The following is a 15,857-nucleotide window of genomic DNA, read 5'->3' as shown; positions in this document are numbered from 1 at the left end:
TAATTCCACATCAATACCAAAGCTAATCTAAGAAGTTAGGAAATCTGGACCCTCAAATCCAGGAACCAAATTGGTGTATACTTGGCCCAATTATTTGGGAGTCTTCACTTAAGCACATTAATATTCTGTTCTGTTGAACTTATTTAAGCATTTACATGTAACATTTCCCTACTCCTCGCCCCGCCAAAAAAACTATTTGGGGAAGAGAAGAGAAATGTAGAGAGAGAAATGAGTTTTCATACCCCTTAATCCCCAAAGCCACTCTCACCCAACAGAATCGAAGGCTGGCTTTTCTAACTCCCTAATTGAACCATAGCTTCTCAAGGTTGGCATGACCCTTGTAAGCGACAAAAAAAAATCCTATAAAATCTAGAAACATTTTAGCTTAGTTCTCTTTGCCAGTGTTAAAACATTAAGTGCCAAAATAAAATACACACCTCATTTCTCTTCCCACCAACATTAGGAAAGGCCACACACACTAGGAAGAAAGATGGTTAGTAGAAAGCAAATACCACACACTGTGTTAATCACTGTAGGTGACTAAAATTTACACAGATCCAGGTGTAAAAGTTAACCTCTAAATTTTTAAAATATCTATTTCACTACAATGGACAGCTTCTTAATGTAAAATATAAAAAAGGGGAAAGGAAATTACTGTTTATTGTGCGCCAATTACATGAAGCGTGGTGCTAAATGCTTTAAGACACTGTAAACAATCTAATTGTTCTAAATATTTCACCGGCAGTATTTAACTATCAATATTAATATTCATCTGTGAATATTAATACTTGATTTATCTGACCAACACAAACAAAATCATGGAAAAGTAAAGAGCCTGAGATTTGGTTCCAGCCAGCATGTTGGTCCACAGGAAAAATGGGATGGGTGACTGCTTAGCTGTTCCTATCTGCCAAGTCATTGTGTTCACCCAGATGTGCTCTGGTGTTGAAATATTTTGTACAAACACCACCTCCCCTCTCCAGAGACTCAAAGTGTTGCTATTAGGCTACGGCCCAGAAAAAGCACACCACCGTTTTGATCAACTTCGGCTCCTTTTTATTCAGGAAGCAAACACTAATTCTTTTTATACATTTTTTTTTTTTACATTCCAGAAATAAGTGAAAATAGCAGTTTTAAATATGTTACAAAGTTGGCTTTTGGGGCCTAATAAGCTTTTTGAGAGAGGGACCAGCCAACTGACCTTCTCCTCAAAGCACCAATGTAGCTTCAGTCTTTTACCAAGCTCTACCACAGCTGTGGCCGTCTAGGATGTGCTGGACATCCAAACCGTGTGAAAGCTATAATGGAGAGTTGCTGTCAGCCTCTCTGCAAGGCACCAAGAACAAACGGTTCCAGCTTCCTTTCTTCAGATTGAATCAAAGTTTCTGAAACTTTTCAATTGCTCTCTCAAGTAGTGCTCTCTCAGCATGAAGACTAGGATTTGTTAAAACTCGTATATCACAAGATACAGTAAGTCACTTCCAATATTCTGGAAACCACATGGTAGAAGTTATAAATAAATGAACACTAAAATTACTTTAAGAAAGTTTTACATCATTTAGTTGGTAAGGACATGTACACATACAGCACAATTTACTGTTAAACATTCTATAACTGGCTTCACACAAAGATGAAAATAGGTAATACAAAATGATCTGACATTTTCAGTAAGTCTGGAATTAAGACTGCAGTTTTATTGTCGTCAATGTCAACCTTACATATTGTTGCAGATTGCTGTGCTGTGCCCTTTAAAATGGGAATTCCTTTCTCGGGGTGAAATCCCGTTTGGATATGTGTTCCTGCTTTGTACACACTACTAAAATTCGAGAGACACAGCATATCAAAGACACAAACAGTAACTGCACAATATCATCTGCTGGATTAAGCTAATACAAGTGGACAGAATTCTTTAGGTTCCAATACCTAATAAAGCACTATATGAAATGAACAAGGTGAAACATCTTAAGAATGAATATACTCTGCAACCAGAACATGTAGCATTTTATCAATTCACAAATCTGCCTCATTAGGCATTTACAAAATAAATTAGTAAGATCTCAATTTGCTTGAGGCATCACAAGCTCGTAATGCCCCACTTGGCCTTCCTGTTTGAGCTGATCTAGCAGGTCTTCCTTCCGTCTTTTTCTACCTACTACCAGGTACCTGTCATGGCCTACCCCATGAGACTTACTCTTAAGACCATACTTCTGGGCAATCTGATGTATCTGCTTCCGCTCATCATTAGTCAGCTCTGTAGAGAAAGTCAAATCTGTGTGGCTCTCGGAGCGGGCGTAGTTTCTGATAATCTGTTCAATATCTCTCTTGGCAATTTTATTTACCCTCTCTACATCAAGACCAAGCCCTTCCCGCTTATGTTGCTCTTTCACGGAGATGGGCTCCCGGATACCCTCGCCAGATTTACCTAAACCGCCACCCGTCCAACCCATCTTTCTCAGCAGCTGATTTCCTATGTTATCTTCTTTGATTTGTTGTTTGTAAGCCTCCTCTGCTGAGCGGCCCTGAATTTCATTTCTTGAAATCACATCTTCAATAGCTCCTTTCTTCAAGTTGTTAATGACAGTCGGCTGGGTCTTTTTGAGAGTTTTTACAGCTTCCCCAGCAGCTTCATATTTGACAGTTTTCTTTACCCCAACTGCTTCTGCAATTACTTCACTCTCTAGAATCACCTTGCATTTCCATCGGAGGCCTGTCATCCTTTCATAGACGTATTCAACTGTCATTCGGTTAAACTGAGCTGTGTCGTTCAGCGTGCAGACAGGATTTGAAGAATTCTCATAAACGACAAGATCCTTAATATCTTTCTTCTTTCCAGATCCCCTGGGTGAAGAGCCTGTTTGGCACTGTGAACTTTTGACAGATGGGTAAGTGGGTTGTGTTTTTTGAAGGATTTTCAAAGCCTCATCAGCAGCTGCATGTTTACTCGTTTTTTTGGTTCCGTAACCTTCAGCTAAGCAGTGATCTTGCAAAAACACTCGACAACGCCATGTGCGATTTGGCATCATCTCATATTTGTATTCAACTGACATTTTGTTGTATGAGGCAGAATTGTTAAGGATACCAATTGCATCATTTGCATTTTCTGTAAGAACAAAATTGGTCCAGTGTTTGGCAGAAGCATTAAAAATCGGCTGCCCAGAAGCATCTTTAGCTAGCACCACCAGCTCTTCTGGTGGTTTCAGAGCTGGAGGAAATTCATATGAAGGCATGCCAATCTGACACACCACAAGGTCCTCTCCAATTGTGTGCTTGAATTTCCGTCGGACAACCCTCACTTCAATACGTTTCTGCAAGAGTTTTACGGCTAGCTCAGTAGCTCGATCCCTGGACCCATTCTTGCTGCCAGCATAACCTGTAGTTAAGTAGATATTTTGGCATCTAACTTCACAAGCATAACCATCTGTTAGAAGTTTTTTATTTTTGGGGATGTCAGCAGGAGGAATTTCTTTTAAAGGAGCATATATATACTCAGGATTTGTCTTACATGCCTGAATACAACGAGTTAACATATATGTATAATTAATCTTATCAGAACCAGAAGTCATCTCTGGATTAGAAAGGTTCTTCCAGATAGTCGCTGTTAATTTTTCAATAAAATACTGCTTCTCAGCTACCACTGACTCAGGAAATGTCTGTGATGGTGGAGGCTCAGGAGCTGACTGAGAGTTTGCCTGCTGTGATGTGCTGCTGGGGGCAGGGTTCCCACTGTCAAAATACATGTTGGCTGTCACAGGCTGGTCTTTTGTGAAAATAAATCCTGATGAATCACAATATTGAGAATTCCCATCTTGTACACTGAAAGAGTCTTGAGTGTAATCTTGGTAGATGTCTCTCGGCATGCTGGCAAAATGTGTTTGTTCATTTGCCTCTTTTGTTTGAGGGCCATAAGGATCTTCCTGTCTTTCATCTTTTGAACTACTAGCTACAAAATGTACAGGCTCAAAACGAGGTCTCGCATGGAATTTGGAACCGGCTTGCTTTTTAGGAGGATTTTGACCTATAGAATGAGTGAAATTTACAATTCATTAAAAAGAGAATATTTCAAAAGATCCAAGCAGGAAAATAGTACCAACCATATTATTTGCAAGCTGCATTGTTGGTACAAGATACTTCCCATCACAAAAACGTCAGGTCATTTGGGTGAAGGGACTCACTATCAATGTAAGATTCCAGCATAAGACGGGATGCTCCCTGTCCTTCCGTGTGTAAGGGAAGAGACTTGATAGAAATCATGCCATTGCATCAAGTATGCAGGTCACCACCACACATGACTGGTAGGTGCTTTCGTATCTAATGAGTTATAAGCACAGGTGAAGTGTACCGAGTAAGAGGTTGTTCCAGTACAATCTCTTACCACCTGTGCTGAAGAGCTCCCTTCTTAAGGATTGCAAATGGAAGAGATGGCTCTAACGCAACAGAGATGATAACCAGAGGCATTTACAAAGTTGCTCTCTTTTGTATCAGAGGTGAGTGACTCTGTGCTGGTGCTATGTATAGTTGCGACTAAAAATCAAATAAAAGTAATTATCAAAAGATCCCAAAGGTTTTCAACTTCAAAATCTTAGCTCTGACCTATTCTGCACAAAACGTGTTTGCTATATTTTATTTCTAGAACAAACAACAGCTGGAAACTAATGATTTCTGGAGGACATCAAACTTAAAGCTTTGGAAGAACTCTCTGTCAAGGCTATGGCCGACACTAGAGCTTCCTCCCTCTAACACTGGTCAGTAGAAAGCTGGTCCACCTTGGACCCATCCAAGAGGATTTAGTCACTTAGATGTGCAAATGATCAGAGTATAAGGCTGTTCTATTTAGAGGGAGGTTCCATGGCATGGACTTCAAGGACGGCATTATAGTGTGACTGCAATAACCTTAGTTTTCAGTTCTATTTAGCATCCTCAAAAAAAAAAAAAACACCATACATAACTAAAAGTTAAAACTCTTCTACATCTGTGTAAGATCCAATGTTACCAATGTTATTTAAAATCATATACGACACTCAAATCGTTAAAAAAAAAAAGCCGCGTTGTTTCTTCAAATTCCACCTTCCAGAAACAAGTATACTCACCATCGCATGTGGAGAGGTGGCGTTTCTGACCCTTGGAAGGTTTGGACAGCATCAGGTCATAGGAAGGCATCTCCCCAATATCAATACCTTCAGCCATTTGGAGAATCTTTTCCATCAAGCGTGGGCTGTACCTATTTAAAATTAATATAACCTACAGTTAAAACAGATAAGAATGTAGTTTTAACAAAAGCTTCTAAATGAAGCAATCTTATAATTGCTCCCATAGGATTTTATCAACAGAGTGTCTTGGCTATAAAGCTGAAGAATCCGCCCTAAGATACTCAGCTATCAAATGAGTAATCATGTTACAGTCACTAGAAGACATACAAACATAAAATCAAGAAATGTAAGTGAAGACTTTATCTTTAATTTGAATTGAAAGTAGCTGTATAAACTCGTGATATATTTTCCTGTAGTATATGCATACTATAGGTAACTAATTACATTTATATATTCATAAAAGTACTAAGAGTGTTAAGAGCTGCTGGGTTGTTAACGTCCAGATTGTGGTCTCCATCATTTTTTGTGAAAAGCAATCAGAGTCCTTAGAGAAATGGCTGATTCCAAGTCTGGAGCAGGAAATGCATAAGATGAACCCGGGAGACATTCTTGTGCCCGGAAACAGGGAAGCTATCAAAGACTTCAGGAGTTGTGTCAAATGGACTCAGAACCCAATCTGAATAGACTCCTACTGGCAAAGTGAGCCAACTTGAGTATCAATAAGAACAGTAACTGCAGTGGATTGAGACACATCAAATACATTAAAAACCCAGTGGTTTATAACGATACTTACAAACTCATTATTGGTCACCTTTGGAGGATGGTAGGGAGTCATTATTCCAAAAAAAGGGAATATTAAAAGAAGAAAGTAAGCATTTATCTGGAATTTTTCTGTACAAATTGTAGCTGAGAGCAACTAAAGAGCTGATGAGGAAAAATCTCTTTTACAGAAGCATTCCAAGTAATAAATGAAGGAATGATAGACTACTACCATTTTGCAACCCATAAGAGATAATAAATGATCATCAATGGCTGCCAAGCCTATCAGGTGAAAAGTTGATGGGGAAGAGCCCAGAAACAGACCCACACAAACATGCTCAACTGATTGCTGACAGAGCTGCAAAAGCAATTCAATGCAGGAAGGACACCCTCTTCAAGAAACGGTGCTGGAGCAAGTGGGCATCCACAGGCAAAAAAAAAAAACACCACAAACCACCCCCTCCAACCTAAACCTCATACAAAACTGAATTCAAAATGCACCACGGACCTAAATGTAAAACTATAAAACTTTTACAAAAAAACAGGAGAAAATCTTCAGGATCTAGGACTAGGCAAATAATTTTTATACTCAACACCAAAACATGACCTATAAAAAAAATTGATAAAATGGACTTCATCGAAATTAAAACTTTTCCTCTCAAAAGACCTTGTGAAAAGGAAGAAAAGACAAGCTACAAACTAGGAGAAATGTTTGCAAACCACATACCTGACAAAAACTAGTATCTAGTATAAAGATCTCTCAAAACACAAGAGTAAAAAGGTGTATCATTAGGGGCCGGCCTGGTGGTGTAGCTGGTTAAGTTCACATGCTCTGCTTCGGCGGCCCAGGCTTCACCAGTTCGGATCCCGGGCATGGACCTGTGCACCGCTTATCAACCATGCGGTGGCAGACATCCCATATATAAAGTAGAAGATGGGCACAGATTTTAGCTCAGGGCCAATCTTCCTCAGCAAAAAATAAAAATTAAAAAAAAAAAGGAGGATTGGTGGTGGATGTTAGCTCAGGGCTAATCTTCCTCAAAAAAAAAAAATGTATCATATTAAGAAATGAACAAAAGACATGAACAGAACATTTCACCAACGAGGATATACAAATTGCAAATAAGCACATGAAAAGATGTTCAACGTCATTAGCTACCAGAGAAATGCAATTTAAAACCACAATGAGATATCACTACACACCCTCAGAACAGCTAAAACAAAAAACAGTGACAACACCAAATGCTGGGGAGGGTGTGGGGAAACTGGATCACTCACATATTGCTGGGGGCAATATAAAATGGTATGGCCACTCTGGAAAACAACATGGAAGCTTCTTATAAAATTAAACACGCAATTACCACATGACCCGGCAATTGCACCTTTGGGCGTTTATTTCAGAGAAATGAAAACTTATGTTCATACAGAAACCTGTATACGAATGTTCACAGCAGCTTTATTTGTATCAGCCCCAAACTGCAATCAGCCCAGATGTCCTTCAACAGGTGAATGGTCAAACCCTGGTACATACACACCACGGAACACTACTCAGCAATAAAAAGGCATAAACTACTGATATGTGCAGTACTGCGTATGAGTGGGAGGGAAATGGATGTGGTTTTAAAAGAACAATGTGAAGGATCCTTGTGGTACTGAAACTGTTCAATATCTTGACTGTAGTAGTGGGCACACAAGCTACACGTGATAAATTGTATAGAACGCACGCACGCACACGCGCACACACACACACCCCCCCCCCCCTAGTAAGCACTAGTAAAACCGGGGGAATGTGAATATAACCAAGGGATTGTAACAATGTCATTATCCTGGTTATGATATTACACGATTTTACAAAATGTCATCATGAGGGAACTGGGTAAAGAGTACAGGATGTCTCTTTGTATTATTTCCTACAACTGCACGTGACTCTACAATTATCTCAATAAAAATTTCTATTAAAAAAGATGATGGGGAGGGGCTGGCCCCGTGGCCGAGTGGTTAAGTTCGCGCGCTCCACTGCAGGCAGCCCAGTGTTTCGTTGGTTCGAATCCTGGGCGCAGACATGGCACTGCTCATCAAACCACGCTGAGGCAGCATCCCACATGCCACAACTAGAAGGACCCACAACGAAGAATATACAACTATGTACCGGGGGGCTTTGGGGAGAAAAAAAGGAAAAAATAAAATCTTTAAAAAAAAAATGATGATGGGGAACTTTATATAATCTTATACTATCACCAAAAATGGGACAACCAGACATATGCCCCCTGATGTCATACAGGACATACAAAGCACTAGTATTCTTGCCCTCCAAATAACTGAACCTGAACCTAACTGAGCCGCTAACTCCCAGAATGTTAACCACCACAAGAATATAGCCAGCCAAATCCAGAATGAAGGAAACACTGTGTGACAGCCCAATTTCTTCACCCAATAAATAGCATGGAAATCAAACGAGAGGGGAACAGTTACAGGTTAAAGGAGACAGACCAATCAAATACAACGTGTGGACCTTGTTTGGATCATAAATCAAACAAACCAACTGTAAAAAGACATCTTGAGACAAATGGAGAAAACTGAACATGGACTAGGCATTGGATGAAATTACTAATTTTGTTAAATGTGAATAAAGGTATTATGACTTTTTTCTTAAGATTTTATTTTTCCTTCTTCTCCCCAAAGCCGCCCAGTACATAGCTGCATAATTTAGTTGTGGGTCCTTCTAGTTGTGGCATGTGGGACACCGCCCCAGCATGGCTTGATGAGTGGGGCCATGTCCGCACCCAGGATCCAAACCAGCGAAACCCTGGGCCGCCGAAGCTGAGAGCGCGAACTTAACCACTCAGCCATGGGGCCAGCCCCCATGACTGTTTAAAATTTTTGTCTGGTACAGATACATACTGAAGTATTCACAGGTGAAATGAAGTCAAGACTTTAATATACTCCACACTACGTCCCACAAAAAACTGGGGGCAGAATAGATGAAACGAGAAGCGTAGCATGACAGACTGTTGGTAACTGCTGAAGTCAAGTGATGGGTACAAGGGTGTTCATGAAACCCTTCTACTTTTGTGTGTGTTTGATTTTTCCATAATAAAAAGCTTTAAAACATACAATTTTAAAAAGGGCTCCTTATGAAGTAGATTGGTTGCTTGAGAGAGATCGTTTTACTACAGGGAAACAAAAATATGGGCTCAAGTGAAGTTTTTGTTATCATGGGGATGTACTCACCCTTCCTACCTTCAGAGCCTTTCCCGGCCTCTGACCAAGAAAGAGACTCCTGGTGGCACTTGGGAAGAAAGTTCTGAAAATGAGTAACCTTTACATGAATAGGTTCTGAACTTGAAGGAGGGTAACATTTTCCATTTTGGGCACAGTAGATTCCACACCCATCAGATGTCTTTCCTTACAAAGCAAAGAAGTCAAGACATGGTAGCCTTCATTGCAGGTTACCGAGCCTGGTTGGAACCTGCGCTCCCCACTGATAATTGCTACTGCTGCCGCTGACACCAGTATTTAAACTCCAAGAGTAATTTTATTTTCATTTACTCTTATCTAAACATCAGAAGGTGTAGCCTAAAACATCATACATTCTATATATCACTTCCATTCAGATTTGGGTGTCCCATCTCCAAGTATAAGATGAAAACAAGATTATGAAAATGAGATGAACTCTACAAATCTTAAACTGGCGATGCCACTCTTGCTACCAAAATTGGTACTACAACCAAGCCACTCACCTTAAATTCCTGTCAAAATTCTCCAGACCTTCAATTACAGCCTGATTCCAAATATGGTGTACAACTGTAAATGGCATGTATGTCAGACATACAGTGTGTGTGAATGAGGCATTTGGGGTTCACTCCATTCATACTCACTTTTCTCCCAGGTTTCTTCCAGCATTAGTAATGATTATACCTACGTACTGTTCTCCATTCATTACATTTGCGACAAAATTCAGCATCACCCATAGGCTATAAAAATAAACCTTTGCGTAGGTTGCCAGCACAGTCAGCTTCTCAGTCCTTTATTAGGAAGTCATAATACTGAAGAAGTCCAACCAGCTCAAACAATAAGGGAAAAGACCGTACAGCACCCAACGCTTGACTATTCAAAGAACAATGCAAATAGTATAATCTAGAATCTTTAATAAGATCATTAGGATTTCATTCAAAATTCTAAAATTCTCCAGAGAACAGCAATCGAGGGATAAAGAAGTGGTTCCACATTTTTGAATTAAGCCAAGGCAGTAAAGCTTTCATTGCTCAGTCTTCTGTACTGTGTTTTTTCGTACTGGATTTAAAAGTAAGCTTTACTCCAGAAATTTTAGAGACTCCTCCAGGAAAAGCACCCACAAATCCCACCACTGATAACTTCAGTAACATTTTGGGGTTTGCCTTTTACTATGCTTTCCATATCCCACCCTCCCCCCAAAAATCACCATTGGATCATCAATGTTGATTTGTAATCTGGTGGAGGTTTTTTTGGTTTTTAATTTACTATATCATAAGCTTTTTCTCCATGTCATTACCACATGAAATTCAATGGCTGTACAGTATCTACCTTATGGAGAAGCATGATGTAAAGTACATCATTCATGAGCTGGTGACTGATGCACTCTACCTACTGTGTGCAAAGACGGTTGCACAGCGTGAGCCCAGCCGGCACCTACCTTCCAAACACCAGTCTCACGTCAACAAGGAAGAGAAGGGGCAAATAATCACGGTGGCAAAGCTGGTTTCATCTTAAGATATATTTTCCCGATTAACTACTATGTCATCAAAGATCAAGAGGCCAGGATTCTGCTTCTAATCCTATTGATGAAGAATGACTGGAAAACTCAATGCTCCAGTTAACCAAACATTCTGCTTTATTAAATATATCTACAATTTTTTTTTTAAAGATTGGCACTTGAGCTAACAACTATTGCCAATCTTTTTTTTTTTCCCGCTTTATCTCCCCAAATCCCCCTGGTACATAGTTGTATATCTTAGTTGCAGGTCCTTCTAGTTGTGGCATGTGGGACGCCACCTCAACGTGGCCTGACGAGCAGTGCCATGTCAGCGCCCAGGATCCAAACTGGCGAAACCCTGGGCCGCCACAGCAGAGCGCACAAACTTAACCACTCGGCCACGGGGCCAGCCCCCAATATATCTACAATTTTTAAGTAAAAATTGCACAGTCCCCTGGGCATTCGTGTGAACAATTATGTAAGTGCTATAGATGTAGTTGATTAGAAGACGATACTAACTTTTCATTAGCCACAAGATATATCTTAGAAATGGCTTGTGGAAAAAAATTCTTGACAGGTAGTTTACTTTTATGAAATAGACAAATCAAAAGTGAAGAGAAATAATTTCAGCTATTTGAGTTTTCTGGTTGCCTAGACTGTGAGGGAAAAAAATGATCGGAAAGCAGATTGGACAACACTGCTTTATTCGATCCTATAAAGCAACGGTTCTCATAGTGTAGACCCTGGAACAGCATGACCTGATCATCATAATCAACTGGGAACTTGTCAGAAATGCAAATTCTGGGGTCCCACCTCAGACCTACTGAATCAGAAACCCTGGGAGTGCGGCCCAGCAATCTGTGTTTTAACAAGCCTAACAGGTGATTCTGATGCTTGCTTAAGTTTGAGAACCACTGTTTGAAGTCCAGAAGATATTCAAACTTGTTCCGTGAAAATGGCCATTGTCACAAGGAATGAAATGTGTGGTTCGCCTCCCTGCACATCTGAGCTCCTCCTGGCTTGGTCTTATGATCAAGGAGTTTTCAAAGACATCCTTGACCTAGGAGTTATCGCAATCCCAACTAAAAGAGCACACAGCAAGTCCTGCTAGTGGGGAAAAAAGTGCAGAGTTCCCTTCTTGCTATCATTCACAATCTCTTCTAAAAGTCAAAAGATGAGCCTTGAGCAACAAGTTAATAATTTAAGTTTAGAATGGGCTGTTTCACCATGTATTCTGCAGTTCCCATGAGAGAAAAGAAGGGTCTTTTGTCACAGAAGAATAGACCAGAGAACACGAGCTCTGCCAGCAACAACGTTAAGAAGTACTGGAGGGGCTGGCCCCGTGGCCAAGTGGTTAGGTTTGCGTGCCCCGCTTCAGTGGCCCAGGGTTTCGTCGGTTCGGATCCTGGGTGCGGACATGGCACCGCTCATCAGGCCACGCTGAGGTGGCATTCCACATGCCACAACTAGAAGGACCCACAACTAAAAATGTGCAACTATGTACCGGGGGCCTTTGGGGAGAAAAAGGAAAAATAAAATCTCTAAAAAAAAAAAAGTACGGGAATATAGATTTTACCCACCTGAAGATGACAGCTACACAAAGTCTGCCTAAAGTGGAAGAGTGCACTTGGTCCCTAGCTTCCAAGATTCTTTATTGCCTTTTCTCTTTCTCCTGTATCTAAGTTATCAGATATAATGCAAACAGTACTTTTCAGTTACACTATTTGATAACTGAATTTCAGCAATTCTTGTATTGACTGAACTGACTTAACTACAACGTAACATGATGACTATACATACATACACACACACACACACACACACACACACTATACACAGATGTGCTTGGATGAGTGCACACACACACAAAATGCCCTGGATGGTTGAGCTTTTAACACTGACCACCACTGGCCTGCTTTGTGTGTTTTAATGCCCTAGTTATGTACAAGGCTGCTGTTCTTGGAATGAAATCCTGAGATATAATAATGATGTGGCTTGTGTCAGTTACTTGCTTTCACTCCTGGTCCATCCTTCCCAAATACAGCAGTTGTGTCTCAGTGGAAAGAGCATTAGAAGACCTGGGTCCTAGCCCTAACTGTGGGACCTTGGAAAAGTCACTTAACTTCTTGGCCTCCATTGATTTAGCTGTAAAAATGAGACACCACCTAATTCCCAAGGGTGGTGTATTAAGTGAGATACATAAATATTTTGTACACCAAAAAGCTATATTCATGCGTTCACTCCACACATATTTACTGAGTGGCTATTATGCAGAAGGCTCTCTTCTAGGCACTGAGGATAAAAGTGTGAACAAGAAAGCAAAAACCTTTTTCCCAAAGGAGTTTACATTCTAGTGGGAAGGTAAGATTTATTAACACAAAGGATGGTTATTCTCCCCCATGTAAGATTTTTTTTAGGATTCAGATTCCCCATGGATATTCCTTATGTGATATTAAGGAGACCTATGATTATAGGATAAAGTTACCTTTTCAACTGCAAGAACAATATTGTTAAGTGAAGGTCGATTAGATTTATCTGACTTGATTAATAACTGAGGTTTCCCCAGTTGTAACCAGTCCCTCCAGTGAAATAATCCTTATCTCTGGAGGCAGAAATTACACCAGAGAAGATAGGGAAAAAAATTTGTGATGAGAGCAAAGCAAAGTATCACACTGCATGCTGTGTTCAATAATTATGAGTAGGAGTGGCCAATCTTATTTTTCTGTATCTGTTACACTCATTCCTGGAACCGAATTGGCTGAATTTGACCTGATCGTTTTCCAGAATTTCTCATTCTTCCTAATAAAGAATTCACCATGAGGCAGGAGTGTCAAAAAAAGAAGCCTCTCAGTCTGTTAAAGGAATGATTAGTGTAGTATAGGACCAATTTGGGGGTTCTGAAGGACAGAAGTCCAAGTAGTCTGTTTTTTGAAAAAAAGAATGCGTTGGAACCATACTGCAGTCTCCACTGAATGCAAGGAGCTTTCCAAGAGGCCTGTTCAGAATGCACACCAGGTTCTGGGAAAGAGGGGAAAAACACACACACACACCTGAAACCTCACCCAGAGGCCAAATGTTAACCCTTCTGATCACATTTAAGGTGAGAGGAGGGCAATCCATTTTCACAGCAGATATATCCATTTCTTTGTTTGCGCCCAGACACATTATGCGCAAATCTACAAGCAAGGCGGACCCTGCACCGAGAGACCTCATACAAACCGCCTCCCCAGGAGAAGACAGTAAAACCCAGCTAGGGAGACTGGTGGTGTTTTATTTAATGGGGACAGAAAGAGAGTGGTCAGGAGGAGACTAGGATTAGAACCGCAGGGTCCCCTCCCCTCCCCTCGCAGACCCTCGAAGACCCGACTGTCGAATATTCTCTGCGGATACCGCATCCTTGGAAGGTCCTACGCAGGTCCGAGGTTCTGCTATTCGTCATTTCCCACGCCTTCCAAAACCATCACCACAATGACCAGCTCTCAACAATCCTCTTCCAGGCGCTGCTTTATCTCCATCCCTGGTCCTGAAGGGGCCGCTCCCGCGATCCCTGCACCCTTCTTGCTCTTCTGTCACCCCCTGCCACCTCGCTTGGCCAACCCCCCCGCCCCCAGGCCAATAGTGAGCCCTCTGGTGTCCTCCAACATCTCCAAATCCCCAGCCTCTGAGCCCTCATCCATACCCCGCCCCCATCCCCATCCCCTACCCCGGTCCCTACCCGGACCTTCCCATCTTCCTCACCTGCAGCCCAGGAAAACGTGGTTGGTCCAGGCGGCGGAGAGCGCGAGGAGCTGGTCGAGGGCAGCCCCGGGATAGCTGTGCAGGTGCCGACAGATGAAGCTGCGCCGCAGAGCCCACTGCCAGTCACTTTCGTGGCTATAGCGCCACTGCTCCAGCACTGGCTCGGGCGGGGGCGGCGGGAGGGGCGGCAGCGGCGGCGGCGGGAGGGGGGGCAGCGGCGGCGGCGACAGGAAGTCGCCCCCCAACAGCAGACGTCCGCCAGCCATCTTCTCCGCCCCCAAGCAGGGACCCCAGGGATGAAGCCAACTACTGACCAGGAGCGAGCGGGAACGGGGGTCGGTGGGAGGGGCCGGGTGAGGAGGGGCGCGCCAAGGCGCAAGGACCAACTCTCAGGGGACCGGCGTGTGTGCGTGAGGGGCGAGCGGCAGAAGGGAAGGGCGAGCACTAGCTCGGTCCCGACGCCGGGGAGCACGCCCGCTGCACTCCTCCAACTCGTGGAGGAACAGGAGGAGGGCGCCCGCCGCAGTCCCACGCGCGCCGGGGAGGCCGGGCCGGGCCCCGCACGCCGCGCCCCCAGCGACCTGCAGCCCCACGCACTGCGCGGGGAGAGAAGAAGAAAAAGACACCGGCACGCTGGGCTCCCCCTCCTCTGGGCGCTAGCCTACCTACCCGCGTGCGGCCCCGAGGTTGTGAGGCCAGTGCGCGTGCGCCGCGCCTGTTCCCTAACTTCGAAATCCCGTCGCCGAATCTCGCGAGACCTACATTTTCTCTCTTCTGCCGACGACGGGCGTTTGACGCACTACGGTCACAAGCGGAGGGCGGGGACTCCGGGAAGGGAATTTTGGAAGGTTCTCTGAGGTTCGGGAACTTGATTCCGTTAAATCCCTGGAAGGCGCCCTGAGATGATCGTTGGTAGCAAGGGCTGGCCTGACGCTTCTCACTGGGTTTCTGAGCTGTGCGACGGTGGAACCGTGTTCTTTGGGAGGGACTTAAGTTTGGAATGGATTTTATACTTTTTAAAAACATTTCGGCTCTCCAAGGCGCCTATTCTTCAGAGCGTAGCGTGAAAAGCTCTGTGCGTCGTGCATCATTAGCTTTGTATTTTATTGTGAAAACATAGGAAAAATGAATGACTTGCAAAGAAAATCATGCACAGGACCACTTCTCAAGTCAACCACTTTTATCGTCCTTACTCCATTCCAGTTACTGACAAATACAGACACCATACTTACACAGTTCTGATCACGATTGCAAATACTTCTGTATTTCCTGTCAATCAATTTAAAACATGCAAAATATTATAAAATACAAAAGGGGCGCCCAAAAGAGGGTTAAAAGCTGCATAGCAGCAAATGGCTAAATCACTCTTTAGCTCCAGCGGTGGATCTGCTCCAGCCACTTCGCTCAACCCCTATCTGCCGGCCTATGCTGTTAAAAATAGCTGATCAATGAGTGTCTGTCAGCGGGAATTTACACGGCACCTATTGTTTGCTCAGTATAGTAAGGATACAAAGGAAAAAGAAACTGGGTCTTCTCTATTG

At 42.7% G+C, this 15,857-nt stretch overlaps 1 protein-coding gene across 1 annotated transcript; it reads right to left on the bottom strand.

Moving 5' to 3' along the window:
* Window positions 1–1,041: 1,041 nt before the first annotated feature.
* On the bottom strand, window positions 1,042–14,598 carry NKRF (NFKB repressing factor). The gene is made up of 3 exons (XM_046672506.1): window positions 14,317–14,598; window positions 5,088–5,218; window positions 1,042–4,015 (listed from the first exon to the last, which is right to left on the bottom strand). The coding sequence occupies exons 1-3, from the start codon at window positions 14,580–14,582 to the stop codon at window positions 2,058–2,060; spliced, it is 2,355 nt and encodes a 784-aa protein (XP_046528462.1). The 5' UTR covers window positions 14,583–14,598; the 3' UTR covers window positions 1,042–2,057.
* Between the last annotated feature and the right edge of the window lie 1,259 nt (window positions 14,599–15,857).

Source organism: Equus quagga, chromosome 10, assembly GCF_021613505.1.
Source record: "Equus quagga isolate Etosha38 chromosome 10, UCLA_HA_Equagga_1.0, whole genome shotgun sequence".
Lineage (NCBI taxonomy): Eukaryota > Metazoa > Chordata > Mammalia > Perissodactyla > Equidae > Equus > Equus quagga.
The sequence above is the reverse complement of the archived record's forward strand: the minus strand, read 5'-3'. Positions and strand labels throughout refer to the sequence as shown.